This window comes from Eumetopias jubatus, unplaced genomic scaffold, assembly GCF_037043125.1.
Source record: "Eumetopias jubatus isolate StellerSeaLion01/CBP00866 unplaced genomic scaffold, mEumJub1_p1.0 scaffold_5, whole genome shotgun sequence".
NCBI classification, from domain to species: domain Eukaryota; kingdom Metazoa; phylum Chordata; class Mammalia; order Carnivora; family Otariidae; genus Eumetopias; species Eumetopias jubatus.
Window position 1 is genome coordinate 41,371,715 of NW_028274811.1, and position 16,268 is coordinate 41,387,982.

Sequence of the window (16,268 nt, forward strand, 5' to 3'; positions counted from 1 at the left end):
CATTGACTGATACACTTAAGGTATCTAAGTATATTTAAAGATGCACATAAATTCTAATTACATCTAATTAATAATGTAAACACTGAGGTGTTTAAGGATGAAGTATACTAATGCCTGCAAGTCACTTTCAAATACATAAAAGATGGACAGGTGGAGAGAAGGATGCAGAGATAAACATATATGTGATAAGGCAAACACAGTAAAATGTTAATTGTAGGATCTAGGTGATGGATCTGTATAAGCATTCACTGTGAAGTTCCTCCAGCTTTTATATGATAAAAACTGCTGGTAAGAACTGTTTTAGATCAATTTGTACTAATGTATGCAGAGTGTGTCAGTCATGTCAAAGCCAAGTCCAAAAAACAAAAACCTATCTTTGAAAAACAAAAAAAAGGAAATTTTATAACAAATGTATCAAGCTGACAGCACCTGAAACCACCTCTCAATCTTAGTATCAGAAAAACAAAAGTTCTCAACCAAAAGATTTGTTAGATCTAATGGATGAATTCAGTAAAGTTGCACAATACAAAATTAAAATACAAAAATCAGTAGTGCTTCTATACACTTACAATGAATTTTCTGAAAAAGAAAGAAATCTATCCCACTTACAACAGCACCAAGAACTATAAAATAGGAATAAATTTAACTAGGAAGGTAAAAGACCTCTACTCTGAAAACTACAAGACACTGATGAAAGAAATCAAAGACACAATAAATGTGCTCATGAATTCAAAGAACGAATACCATTAAAACGTCACAAAAGCCATCTATAGATTCAATGCAATCCTTATCAAGCTTCCAATGGCAATTTTTTACAAAAGTAGAGAAAAACACTCCTAAAATTTATGTGGAAACACAAAGGACTGAATAGTCAAAAATATCCTGAGAAAAAAAGAATAAAGCTGGAAACATCACACTTCCTGATTTCAAGCTATACTATAAAGTTTAAGTCATCAAAACAGTTCTACCATAAAAACGAACACACCAATGGAACAGAACAGAATGCCTGAAAATAAACCCAAACACAATTCAATTATGCCAATTAATATTTGACAAGGGAGCCAGGGGAATTCCTGATGGAATAGTGCTGGGATAATTGGATATTCACCTACAAAAGAATGAAATTATCCCCTATCTTATACCTTTCACAAAAATGAACTCAAAATAGATTAAAGACTTAAATGTATGACTTCAAACCATGAAACTCCTATAAGAAAATACAGGAATAAAGCTCTGTGACATGGGTCATAGTACTGATTTTTTGGATATGACACTCAAAGCACAAGCAAAAATAAAAAAGAGACAAGTACAACTACATGAAACTAAAAATGTGGGGCACCTGCCTGGCTCAATCAGTTGAGCATCTGTCTGCCTTTGGCTCAGGTCATGATTCCAGAGTCCTGGGATCGAGCCCCATGTTGGGCTCTCCCTTTGCTACTCCCCCTACTTGTGCTCTCTTGCTCTGTCAAATAAATAAAAAAATTTAAAATAAAAATAAAAATCTGCATAGAAACCATTAACAAAGTGCAAAGACAATCTACAGAATAGGAAAAAATATTTGGAAGCCATAGATCTGATAAGGGGTTAATATTCATAATATATAAAGAACAACTCCTACAACTCAACAGCAAAAAAACAACCCAAATAAAAAATTGGTAGAAGACCTGAACAGACATTTCTCCAAAGAAGATATATGAAAGGGCAATCGGTACATGAGAAGACACTCAGCATCACCTGTCATGGGAAGAATGTTAATTAAAACCATAATGAGATATCGCCTCATGCCTGTGAGAATGGCCATGATCAAAAAGATAACAAATGTTTGTTTGCATATGGAGAAAAGGGAACCCTTATGCACTGTTGGTGAAATTATAAAGTGCTATAGCCACTATGAAAAAGATGGAAGATCCTAAAAAAATTAAAAATAAAACTACTGTATGATCCAGGAATTCCACTTCTGGGAATACATCCAAATGAATCAAAAACACTATCTCAAAAAGGTATCTGCACCTCCTTGTTCACAGCAACATTATTTACAACAGCCAAGACATGGAAACAGGATTAAGTGTCCATCAATGGATGAATGGATAAAGAAGTTGTAGACTATTATTCAGCCATAAAAAATGCAGAAATCCTACATTTGCAAGAACATAGGTATACCTTGAAGGCATTATGCCACGTGAAATAATAGAGATAAAGACAAATACTTAGGATTTCACTTGTTTGTGGAATCTAAAAGAAACAAACAAACAAAAAGACCAAACTCACAAAAAAGAGATAAGACTTGTGGTTACCAGAGGCAGAGGGTGGGGAGAGGGGAAATTGGAGGAAGGTGGTCAAACGGTACAAACTTCTATTTATAAAATACTAAGAACTAGGGATAATGTACAACATAACTATAGCCAACATTATTGTATGATATATAGGAAAGGTGTGGATAGAGTAAAGCCTATGAATTACCACAAGGAGAAAATTTTTTTCCTTCTTTTTTATCTATACAAAAAGAAGGATGTTAGATAAACCAATTGTGGAATCACTTCACAATTTAGGTAAATCAAACCACTATGCTATATGCCTTAAACTTATACAGTAATGTGTATCAATGATTTCACAATAAAACTGGAAAAGATAAAAATGACAGAAATAGACATAAATTGTCTAATTGTTTATTACTCCACGTTACATTAAGATAAAATATGGTGTGCACCTAAAAAAAAAGAAAGAAAAGAAGAAAAAGGGAAGAAAAAGAATCTAACACTCTGTGGTGGATCCTGACTGGAAGTATATACCACCCCTACGGATTACTTTCGGGAAAAAAAAGATCAAACCCTAATCTAATCAAGTGTCTAGATCTAACAGCAATTTCTAGGGAAAAAAAAAGGGACAGAGGAATATGTTAAACAATGTATTAACTGTTACTTTAACAATTGAATTGCAAAGAAAAAGATGAGAAAACCAGGCAGAATCTATGGTAAAACTGTGATATGTTTTTACATACCAATTTGCAATGCATGGAAATTATTTAGATCATGATTTGATGACTTGTAAAAATATATACAAATATTCATGGCACAGGGCGCCTGGGTGGCTCAGTTGGTTAAGCGACTGCCTTCAGCTCAGGTCATGATCCTGGAGTCCTGGGATCAAGTCCCGCATTGGGTTCCCTGCTCAGCGGGGAGTCTGCTTCTCCCTCTGACTCTCCCCCCTCTCATGCTCTCTCTCTCATTCTCTCAAATAAATAAATAAAATCTTTAAAAAAAATATTCATGGCACAGCATAGGAAATACAGTCAATGATATTTTAACAGTGTTATATAATGACAGAAGCTATGCTTGTGGTGAGCATTGCCTAAGATATGGAGAAGTTGAATCACTATGTTGTATGGCTGAAACTATTATAACACTGTATGTCAACTATACTCAAAAAAATTAAAAAATATGTATATACATATATTCATGAAACATCTGAGGAAACATGAATACTAACTGAAAATGGGGTAACCTATTAAAGTTTCTTCAATATTATAATGGTATATAATGTGTCTTAAAAAAGTATCCCTATCTTTTAGAGATATGAACTAAAATATTTATGGATGAGATGATATGACGTCTGAGATTTTCTTCAAGATAATTTGGGATGGGGTATATAGAAGACTGGTCATGCGCTGGATGACAAACACATGGGAATTTATTAAACTATTCTTTCCACTTTTATATGTTAAGATGCTTTAAAAGCTTAAAAATTTGCATTTAATATTTCCACTTGAAGAAATACTCCAGCACAAATGACTAAATTAGTAAGTTCAATCTACAAAAAATTTAAAAACAACTTGCCATTCAGATTTTAAAGTGAAGTTTGTTTCCAGGTATGTTTCCCTTCCAGGATCCCACTGACACATCATTTTCTTTCCTTCATTCACAATGCAACTCAAATTTTTAGGTTTTTCTGGAGGCACTAAAAGGGAAAAATGAGCCATTTTCAAAAAGCTTTATATCCACAAATAACATGCAGTTTATATACTACCCAAGACATAGGCAATCTAAATTAGATGGAAAAAAACAAACAAACATGAGCAAAATGTATGGACATAATGAAATTCGACTAGTGACTAAAAAAATAATTTCTATTTAAACTCGTACTTTTTAGATTAAGTAATATACATTTTCTATAACTGTCCCTAACTAGCATGTTTCAAATTAATTTTCTACACAAAATCAACTTCATTTATAACTGGATAAGAATATTAACTGATTTCTCCATGAAGTGTATTTTAAAAAGTATTACTGCATGTTAGTAAAAGCCAAGTAAATGGAAACAAATGATTCACATATTTCTCTTCCTATTGTTTTCTGAAACTCCGCTGGAGAAAAAGCAAATACCAAAATTATGGTTTTGGGGATCCAACAATTTGACAATGCACTCTTGGATCATACTAAGTTTATTTACTCTGACACAGAAGGACTTTCTCCAGTATTTATTCACTTTCTTCAGATAGTTTGTTCTATATGCGCATCTTTTCAGCAATTAAAGGATACTGAAAGTTACTATGAATACACTCACAAATTTCAATTCAACACTGCCTTTTTGCTGGTCTCATGTAAAAAGTTTTCTAGAAAACTGAGAGATACTTGACTTTCAAGAAAGATATAAATCTTATGTTACTCTTCAAACTTTTTGTATAGTAGTAACAACAAATGGAATTCCACTTCAAACCTTTTTTAAAAACAAGTATGTCCAAAAGTCAATGAGCCAAAAAATAACTGCACTTCATGAAGACCAACAGACATTACAAATGAAATTCAAGAGTCATAACAAAGTTTGAAATAAGACAAAAACAAAACTTACAGCCTGAAATTATTCTGATTCCATAAACATTCTGATCAATCTGTCCAAATGTACGAATGTTGCAAGTGAGCTGAGTATTTAATAAAGATGTATCTGTAAACGTGACACTAGATGCTGTTCTATTTATGATGGTGTACTGTTCTTTAGGAACCGTAAGATGGTTTGTTTTCCAGAAAATGTAACTAGCATTTACATGAAAATAATCCATACATTTTTCTTTTAGCACACAAACTGCAGTGAAATTAGAACCAAGTTGTAGAACTGGAGATTCAGGTTTGATATAACCACATGGATCTAGAAGTTCACCTGAAAAGAAACAAGAGAAAATATAAAAATGGACTGAATTATTCTAGTATAAAATGGTATTTCATATCAATGCAGTCCCTCAATCTTCACTAAAATATCTCTTGAAGACAGGGAAAAAGAATTACACAGTGAAAAATAATATGGCGAGAATTCAGTGCCTCACAGTGTAAAGAAATATACAAATTATAAGGCTGATGAAAAAAACCTATCTATGCAAGCTTCAGCCCTTTTTATAATATTCTAACTTTGCTTTAGGAAAACAGACTGCCTGCAGCATGATTCACACTTACTCCACCACCAATTCTGTTCCTCTATTCAGACCCAGGGTCTAAAACCCTCCAGCAAACAGGCAGTGGTAGGCTTTATCCCTCTCTAGTCCTGCATGGTGTTGGGGATGTGGATGGGGCCAGGGAAGATAGTATACATTGCTCATTTTATCAAAATTCAGACAACAAAGGAAATAGCAAGAGAGCAACAAAAAACATAACTAGAACAAGATGGTCAAATATTATTAGTTTTAACAATAAATGTATGGGATAAAATCCCATATTAAAAACAAAAAAATCAGCCTGTATAAAAAGTAACTATACCACAGCTGTATGCTTTAACTATCACCTAACTCCATGCTGATGACAACTAAATCCCTATCTCCAGCTCTAACTTCCTACTGTTTTCAATAACTTGTGAGACCTATCCATCTGAGATACTTCCTAAGTACTTTAAGATGAACCTATCTAAAGGGCACCAGGGTGGCCCAACTGGTTGAGCGTCTGACTCTTGGTTTTGGCTCAGGTTTTTCATCTCATGGGTCCTAGGATCGAGCCCCACGTCAGGCTCTGTGCTCAGTGAATCTGCTTGAGATTCTCTCCCTCTGCCCTTCCCCCCAATGACCCGCTCTTTCTCTCAAATAAGTAAATCTTCAAAAAAAAAAAAAAAAAAAGAACACATCTAAAACTTTATGCATCACAGTCCCTTTCAAACTTACTCTTATTTCTCTACTTCTGCTAACAGCACTATTTATATCCAGTTATCTACTATCTTGTAGTCATCTTCAACACCTCTTCCAACTTCACAATATTGCAGTGTGTCTTGTTGGTTCTGTATTCTTAATATGTCTATCAACCTCTTTCTCACCAGCCCTTTTTGCCTCCTGAAGCTCAGGCCATTATACTGCAGTCTGACCTCCTTCCAGTTTATCCTTTATGTTGCTATCAGAGTTACTATTCAAAATGATCAGGCCATTTCCGTATTTTAAATTATTTAATGGCTGCCTACACCATCAAGATAAAATCCTAATTACTTGGCTTGATTCACGAGCCTCATTGCCCAGAAACATAAGGCAACTTTCCCTAGTGAATCCTTTTGCCAATGGGTTCTTGCATGGCAACCCATCCTAACTGAAGTTCAGTTTTTTCACTTGGAAAATGAAGTTAATAAAACCTATCTTTTTTTTTTAAGATTTTATTTATTTATTTGACAGAGAGAGAGAAAGTACAAGCAGGGGGAATGGCAGGCAGAGGGAGAAGCAGACTCCCCGCTGGACAGGGAGCCTGATGTGGGACTCAATCACAGGACCCTGAGATCATGAACTGAGCCGAAGGCAGACATTTAACCAAATGAGCCACCCAGGCGCCCATAATAAAAGCTATCTTGAAGAGTTTTTGAGATTAAAAATTACTTATATAAAGCACCTATCACAATGCCCGATATTCAATAGTCCACCAATAACAAATGGTAGCCTATCATAATTATTATTACTCTCCAAAGAATATCAAGTCACACTGATAGGGTCTGGAAGACTCTCAAAGTCAGCAGGAAGAATTAAAAACAGTTTTTTGCAGTTAAAACTATACTCCCAAATGGAATCCTGGAACCTCATAAAATCTATAATGCCCCGAGTAGGAAAGTGTATTTCTTTGTTTCAAAACTTACAAGGTGGGCTCTTTATATGACCTTGCTATTATTTATACATAGCTACAGTAAATCCCAGTGCACATATTACTCCACACTTCCATACGTATGGAACTTCATCTTGTGGGATACTAGTAAGTTATCCTGTGATACTGGGCCAGTCCTTACAACTCCCTAGACCTCACTTTATTTCCTTGGTAAAATCGCTCCTGTTTTACTTACTTTCTCTAAAGTAATAAGGAAGAGTAAATATGAAATATATATACATATATACTTCATATATATATACTAAAGTATACTTTGATATACTTCATAACTAAAGAGTTATGAAATATAGAGTACTAAAGAACATAAGACACAACTACAGACTCAGTATTAATAATTTTTAATCACACAGAGTAAGATAGATACTAGAAATGAGCAATGTTCCAAAGTGAAACATAGGTTCATTAAAATCTTCCCATGCCAAATTAATCCCATTTTTACGGGGCTACTAAGCTATTTGAGATTAAATTGTAGAAAGAGAACATTTTAATTTTAAAAAGGTATTTGATAAACTTAGTTGGGATCATGTAGACAAGATGAAGATATACGGATTAGAATATACCATAACAGGTAACAGCTTAACATTACAAAACTGCTGATACCCGGCTGTTCTTGATCTACAAAAACAGAAATTTAATAGGTTCAAAAAAGAGATTCTTAATTGGTTGATTACTCGGGGCGCCTGGGTGGCTAAGTCGTTAAGCGTCTGCCTTCGGCTCACATCATGGTCCCAGGGTCCTGGGATTGAGCCCCGCATCGGGCTCCCTGCTCCGCGGGAGGCCTGCTTCTCCCTCTCCCACTCCCCCTGCTTGTGTTCCCTTTCTCGCTGTGTCTCTGTCAAATGAATAAACAAAATCTTAAAAAAAAAAAAAAACTGGTTGATTACTCATATATAAAAAAAATACTACAAAAAAAAGTCAGCGAGAGAGGTCTAAGTAAAGTATGCTGAAGTACCTGCTTTCAATCCTTGCAGCAGACTGTATTTTCCAAACATGGTCACACCTATATATTTATCCTATCCCACATGCTTTTCTTACAATGTGACTGGTACTCCTTCCACAAAGAAATGGGGTCAACATTCCCCTCCTGCCCTCAGATGTGTGTGGGTGCTTATGTCTGCCCCAGCCAATGGAGTGTGCTATGTGACTATCTAGACTGTTAAAACAACACAACTTTCGACTAGTGTTCTTTTTCTCTTGGGACATTTGTCCTTGGAACCCAGTCACATGTTGCAGGGAAGCCAAGGCCACATGGGGAGACCACATGTGGTGTTCTGGCCAACAAGCCTAGCAAAGCCCTCAGCCTACAGCCAGCATCAACACCAGACATATAAATGAATGTGCCTTCAGATGATTCTAGTCCCCAATCTTTGAATATTCCAGGTAACGCCCCAGACATCACAGAGCAAAGATGGAATAGTCTAGCTATGCCCAACTTTATTCCTGACACACACACAAACTGTAAGAAATAATAATTACTGTCATTTCAAGCCGTGAAGTTTTAGAGTAATTTGTGAGGCGGCAATAACATACTTCTGTTATTTTGAACGTTTTTTTCAGTAATTTGGCAGAAAACAGACACACACAAACACATACAAAATTAGCAAAGGACAAGACTATGAAGGATTGCCAACACTTTGGATGTTAGTATTAGAATTAAAATTACTTTAAAAGATTAGACCAAAAGGCCAAAACTAATATAATGAAATTTGCTAGAGAAGAAAATATCGCTCAGTTAGGCTGAGATTAAATAAATATAGGGTAAGGCAGAAGTGGATTAAAAGTAATTCATGTGAAAACCTAAGAATTTTCACTGACCAGTAGCTTAACAAGAAACTATGGTCTATCTTAGCTGGCAAAAAACTAGGCTGACTGAATAAGAATGATGTTCAGATCAAAGTAAGTAATAAAATGACTATACTTAGACCATGTACAGTTCTGGTACATTAATTTTTTTTCTTAAGTGCATTTTTATTAGAACCTCAATAATAATTCTATAATTACTATCCTTTTTATAATGTTTACTGTGGGCCAGGCATTGTCCAGATGCCTTGTGTATAGTAACTCATTTAATCCTCACAATACCCCTAGGAGTCAGGAATCATTATTATCTCCATCTTATAGATCAAGAAACTGATACAGATCAAGCGACTGGCCGAAGTCCTATAGCTAGTAAGTGCAAGAGGTGTGATGGTCTAGTATTTCAAATGTGCTATGGGCAACCAAGAGAAGAATCAGGAGGGTAATCAGCATGTACAGGGTTAGAAGCCAAGTCCTATAAAGAAAAATGAGGACAACTGGGTAAGTTTAGTTTGGGCAAGAGAGGCCTTAGAGACACATGAAAGCAGTCCTTCAATATTTTCCAAGTGTTGAACAGTGGGAAGAGAAAGTAGGATTACTCTAGAACTAGGGATAATGGGAAAAAGTAACAAGAAGGAAAATTTGTGCTCAAGAATAAGGGAAGATTTTCTAAACAACAATTTCCAAAATCAGTTTTATGTCACTTGAAGTGTTCAAAAAGAAGTCGCATTCCTAGATTTAGAAAGGGGATGATTTACAGCAGTGCTTCTCAAACTATCTGTGGTGAAAGATCGGTTTGGTTTTTTACCCCCAATCTTTCACAGACTTACACTTTTGCTCTATACCATGTTTAATGAGTTAAGTCCAGTGATCACATGCTTGGATGTCACGGCTATGTCAAATTGTTAAGAGTTTCTAAACATATATTCTTAATTTCTGTACTGCTCTCATTGTGAATTAATAACAACCAGTTCTCAGACAGGCATCAGGCTGTGGACCAGTTTGAGCAGTACTGCTCCAGACCTCTTTATTCTGGTATCACGATCACACTGCTGTTCAGTGACAACTTTGGCTATTAAAAAGTGAAGTGCTAAAAGTTAACAGATTTTCTCCTATGTATTAAAAAAATGCCCAAAAAACCAACAACATATTTCCCCCCCCCACCTTAAAGTTATTGTTAGTATACCTAAACAGCATTTAGGATTACTGGGTGACTGTTTCTACTCAAACTGTAATTTATCAGGAGTATTTTTACATTTCAAAATCATTTTTAGGTTAGGACAGCATTATTCTCTCAATAGTGAGCCTAAAAAAAATAAAAACATTAACATAATTACATAATTATGAAGCCGCTTAATTATATAATTATACAAAAATATATAAACCTGATTTGTGAGATTGGGAGGTAGGGTATTTTCATGAACCTTACCTACAGATTCAGTGGTGAAGAAGATAAACAATGCGTGCACTATCCAAGTCTGCAATGCCAACATCTTGCATTAGATATTTCTGTAAAAGACACATATAGTATTATTTTTATTATTTTTCCTCTTATTACATACAGTAAGTGAAGACACAATTCCTAATGCTCTTGTTTCCACTGGATAGCTGTCTTCTAAAAGGTGGTAAAATTTTATGAGAATGCAGAAAACAAATTTAAATCTTCAGAATATTTTCCTTTATTCCCACTGGAGTTATGGTTACGTAAAATAGTGATGGAACACAACTTATACTTTAAGATTAATTAAAAGAGCAATCCTGTTTCTTTATTATGTGAAGACTTACACTATTAGTAAATACTGTATGAGACAGTACTTCAGACAGACAAATTTCTACATGGCGAAACCCACCAAAAGCAACCTCAAAAGATATTTGCCAAAATGGAAAAAAAAGTTTCTAATTCATACCATGACCAAAAATATCCCCTGCTATATGAAGAATGTCTACAAATCACTAAAAAATTCCAACACCTAGTAGAAAAACTAGCAAGGTGAGCTGAATAGGCAATTTATAGAAAAGAATATACAAATTATTTAAAACATATGAAATGATACTTTCAACCTCACTCATAATGAGAGGTACAAATTAAACTACCCCAGAAAGGAATGCAAGATGATACAGACACTTTGGAAAACAATTTGGCAGTTCTTTACCAAGTTAAATGTACATAATAATCCATATTTCCACTAAGAATGTATCCAAGAGAACTAAAAATACACATCCACATGAAGACTTATACTCAAATGTTCATAGCAGCTTTATTCGTAACAGTCCCAAACTAAAAACAACCCAAATGTCTATCAACTGGAGAATGGATAAACAAATACCCAAACAATGGTATATCCATACAATAGAATACCATTCACCAATAAAAGGGAATGAATTAGTGATACCTGCAAGAGCATGAATGAGAATGAATCTCAAAAGCATTACGCTGAATAAAGGAAGACACACAAAACAGGCTATGTACTGCTGAATTCCATTTACAGGGTATTTGACAAATGGCACAACCAGGGTGACAGAAAGCAGATCAGGGGGCTGGCTTGGGCTGAAGTGGAAAAGGGGAATAAATGTAAAGAGGCACAAAAGAACTTTCAGGGGTGACAGGAATGTTCCATGACCTGATTGGGGTAGTGATAAAACTCTATATATAATTTGTCAAAATTCACTGAATTGTATCAAGAATTATGAAAGCAATGAGATTCTACCCTACTTGCAAGCGAACAAGTTAACCTGCTAGTTCCATGGATACTGGGAGAAGACATGAGACTCCTGTGTCAGAGACAAAGGACCTTGTTACTCATACCAGGAGCAGCATTCTCAGAGTATCAGCATTTTCTTGAGCCAGCTGCCTCGGCCCCAATTCCGACAGAGCATTGTGAAGAGGGACTGGTAACACCTGTACACACAGTGGGTCATGTTATAGGAGGGGAAGACTGAGCTTAAGAGACCCAGATCTTTTAAAATGGAGTAAGCATGCCTGCCTTTTACTCTGGAGACAGATACTATCTCTATTTTCCAAGGCTGTAAACAAATCTTCAAGAGACATATGGGGAATTGTTTCCTAACAAACTGTACACTAAAAATTGATGAATTTTATTCTTTATAAATTAGACCTCAATTAAAACCCAACAGAATCTACCCAGGCAAGGTAGTCAAAAGAAATGAGTGCTTCACTCCTCTAAAAGACATGTACAAGAATGTTCATACAAGTTTTATTTAAGTACTGAAAAGTAGAAGCAACCAAAAACACAAACACAGTAGAACAGAAAAATTCAAGTAACTCAATCATAGCAATGAAAAAAGAATTACAGGTACTGACAATATGACTGAATTTCCTATATAACAGAGAAGAAATGAGACAAAAATGTGTATGAAGTTCAAAATCAGGCAAATGTAATCTGTGGTGATAGAGAACAGTGGTTATCCTTTTTGGGGAGTGGGGAAGAGGGCAGAAGTGAGCATTCTGGGATGCTGGACATGCTCTATACTTTGAACTAGATGGTGATTAAAAATTCACTGAGCTATAACCTTGTGATCTGTGGACTTTATTGTATGTAAGTTGTACTTAGTAAAAAACAGTAAACAAACAAAACAAAACGACCCCAGTATCATTTCCAGTTTTGGCAAAAATATAAAAAATAAAAAACTATCAACACAGTATTTTGGGACTATGACATAAAGGCATTCTCAACTCTGCACTTACAGTCTAAAATGGCATAAGCTTCCCAACAAACTGTGGGAATTTAAAACTGAATTTTACTGTTTGTAAATTAGAGCTCAATTATAAATAAAACAACTATCCAGATAAGGTGTATGCCCAGTTTTGCATTATCGATCAAAATTAAAATATCTATATGTTTGAATCTAATGATTCTACTTCTAGTATTTTATCCTACAGATATGAGCAGAACAATACATATATGGTTATTCACTATAGCAGTTTTTAATAATAAAAGGTTGATGCACAAATAGGGGACTAGTTAAATTATGGTACATCCAAATATAGCATACAAGTAGCTACGAAAAAAATGAGGACGCTCTAGATCTCTACCTAGAGATGTGTAATGATATCTAAAATACATAAAATAAAAAAATAAAATACTGTTAAGGTAGAGAACAGTGTATTTATTTGTGGGGAGAAACCAAAAAAAGACAAAACACACACTCATTTCCTTATATACGCATAAAATACCTCTAGAAGGATAAAAACTCAAAGACTGGCTGCCACTGGATGAGATACCAGGGTAGGGAGGAGATGCTCTACCATATACTCCTTGCACCTTTCCAATGTTGTACCATGTGACTTCAGTACTTAGTCAAAAACTAAATTTAAATTAAAAAATATTTGTGTAAACTCTCTCCCAAATAAAACTATCAACTTCTTGATGAGGGCTTCATCACAGTACTGCATTTGGAATACAGTGTTTTTTTATTAAATATCAATACTAACTTGACTTTATGTACTCCCTACCCATGTAACAGTCACTCTATAATTTGCTCAGGATAAAAGAATGAAGTTGTAGGAACCATTTTCCTCCACCTGTTTTATTTACTTCCTAACTTCAAATAGTCCCGTATCAGAAAAATCCACATCATTCAACTGTTCATCAAAACAAAATGAAGAAAATATCTGAGCATGCTGGTAGAGCAGTATGTGGTCATGCCACCCTGACCACCCACACCAAGTACCTTGTTCACACTGTGGAGAGGATTCTCTATAGTTCCTGGAAACTGGCAATCTTTTCATTGATGCACTATATTCTTAGAACAAAACTCTGACACAAGAGGTCCCATAAAGGTATTTATAGTTACCACAAAGCAATTAGATTTATCTAAGCAGGGCCATGAAACACAGTATATAAAAGGAAAACAGGCAAAGAAGTTTTCACATTTTAATAGTTAGAAAGTAACGTTTCCTGGGACGGACGCCTAGGTGGCTCCATCAGTTAAGCATCAAGCACCTGCCTTCAGCTCAGGTCATGATCCCAGGGTCCTGGGATTGAGCCCTGAGTCAGGCTTCCTGCTCAGCCGGGAGTCTACTTTTCCCTCTCCCTACGCCCCTCCCCTGCTTGTGCGCACGCTCTCTCTCAAATAAATAAAATCTTAAAAAAAAAAAGGTAACATTTCCTAATTTTTAAAGGATTGTCATTGAGATGTGATGAAGAAAGATCTTTTCAAAGTCCCAACCTAAGAGATGGAACACAGTAGCACTACCTAAAATATTAAATGCAATATAGTCAACTTCATTTGGGGGCTTATCTTGTTTTAAAGTGGACAAAATTGACAGTATAGTGCATACTGTTCCTCTCTTTTCATTTTGACAACAGTACACATTATCTTCCCGCATCTCTGGCAGAATTTTCCATGTATATATTATAACCACATATTGCATACAATGATTTTCCTTGAAATTTGCATCTTATTTTGGAAGATTCTATGAAACCAAAACATTAACTACTAAGCAGAGATACAGGGAAGGTTTATTCCAAGCACTGAGTGGTCCTTCTAGAGTGGCACCTCCTCAACTATGGTGGTTCAAACACGGTAATGTGCTGAAAGGTGCTGTAAGATGCATCACAACTAATTCACTATTGTTAAAGTAATAAAGTTTACAAATGATTTTTAAAAATTAAAACAAATCAAGATTATCCCTATAGTTGATCACTCTTATTCATTTTCATTCCCATGAATTTTCTTAAGTGGGAGAAAATGCACTGGAGTTATAACTGATAAATATTTAATAGTTTTGCCCTTCATAAATTCTTTTTGTTACTTATAGATTACGATTTTTGAGTCTTTTTTTTTACTTTGATGCAAGGACAAAATGAAAAAGTATGAGTAATATATTTAGATATAGATTTCAGGGGAGGAAGAATGTCAATATAAACTTAGTTACTATGGTAACATTACTCCTATAATGGTAGAACTACTAGTAGATGAACTACAATTGCCAAAAAGAAGGCAAAGTAATGTTTGTTGAATAAATAAGCTGGGTAGGGATCAGGATGAGGAAAATTTCAATATGGTATCATGTACACACATTACAGTGTTAGTCTGAATAAATCTGCAAAGAGTTAGTCATACCTACATTATATTAACTAATTATTATTTTAAAAATTATCCAACTCTGCTCTATTATTACTAATTATTAATTCATAGTAACACTTGTATACTACTTTACATTACACAAGTGCTTTTATGTAAATTACTCCACCTGATTCTCCTAATATCCTAGAGAAGGAGGCTGGTAGGGCAGGAATCATTATTTTATTATTTTAAGAGTTTATATTTTTAGAACAGCTTCAGGCTTAAAATGAAATTGAGAAGAAGATACAGAGAATTCCCACATACCCTCTACCCCCACATATGCACAGCCTCTCCTATTATCAGTATCACTCACCAGAACAGTATATTTTACCTCGGATGAACCTATATTGACACACTTTAACCACCCTAAGTCTGTAGTTTACCTTAGGGTCCACTCATGGTGTTGTACATCCAATGGTTTTTGAATGGCAAGGATTAATTACTGGAACTTCACAAAAGAAAAATTCTGACAGGTTAAGTTACTTACCCAAATCACAAAATTAGGAAGTGAAGAAACAGGGACTTGAAACTAAGTCTTCTGCCTCCAAAAGTCATGCTCTTTTCATTAGGTCTCACTATAAAGAGAGGAGAGCCTTGTTCAGAAAGCTGGCTTTGATAATAATATGCATTCTTCTTAAATCCTTGCCTGCTGTAAGCCTTCCTGAAAGTATCCCATTTTAGATACCTTCTGAACCTCAGTATAAAACAATCCCATAAACACTCGTATAACAATATTTAAACATCCCACTGTTGTTTTGAAAAAATACTTGGAAACATTATCAGCTCCTCCATGCCTACTTCAAACTTCCCTGATGTTCATTTAATATCACAGAAACATGAAAGGGACATTTTGTTGAATCTGACAAAAGCAGTTAAAGCAAATCTTTAAGAGAATCATACCTTTTACCTTTCACTAGCAGTTAAAGCTACTGACTCTTCAACTGCCATACTATTTTATGCACACAGACATAAAAATTCAGTTTATATTTCAGTACTAGGTTAAATTCTAGTGTAAGTAATGGTGGTTCCTCTTTGAAATGTAAATGATAACTTCAAACTTAGGCAAGGAGTTCAATCCTCCATTACTGTTTCACACATATTATGCCTTTGATATAATTTAATATATAAGAAATTAAATTTACAATGATATATTAAAATGCAAAAGAAATAATTATTTTTAAGTTCTCAAATGAAGAGAAGTTGAAAATACATCATGTAGAAGTCCCCTATAATCCCGCCAAGGTAACTAATGTGAACAATTTGGTGAATACT

General features: G+C 34.9%; 1 protein-coding gene across 1 annotated transcript in view; it reads right to left on the bottom strand.

The window, feature by feature from the left end:
- IL6ST (interleukin 6 cytokine family signal transducer) overlaps positions 1 to 15,573 on the bottom strand; it is a 39,423-nt gene extending 23,850 nt beyond the window's left edge. The window contains exons 1-4 of the mRNA XM_028119056.2: positions 15,484 to 15,573; positions 10,336 to 10,415; positions 4,846 to 5,151; positions 3,834 to 3,954 (exon numbers count right to left, since the gene is read on the bottom strand). Coding sequence (XP_027974857.1) covers positions 3,834 to 3,954; positions 4,846 to 5,151; positions 10,336 to 10,399 — 491 coding nt within the window. The 5' untranslated portion in view covers positions 10,400 to 10,415; positions 15,484 to 15,573. The remainder of the gene's footprint in view (positions 1 to 3,833; positions 3,955 to 4,845; positions 5,152 to 10,335; positions 10,416 to 15,483) is intronic.
- Positions 15,574 to 16,268: the final 695 nt, after the last annotated feature.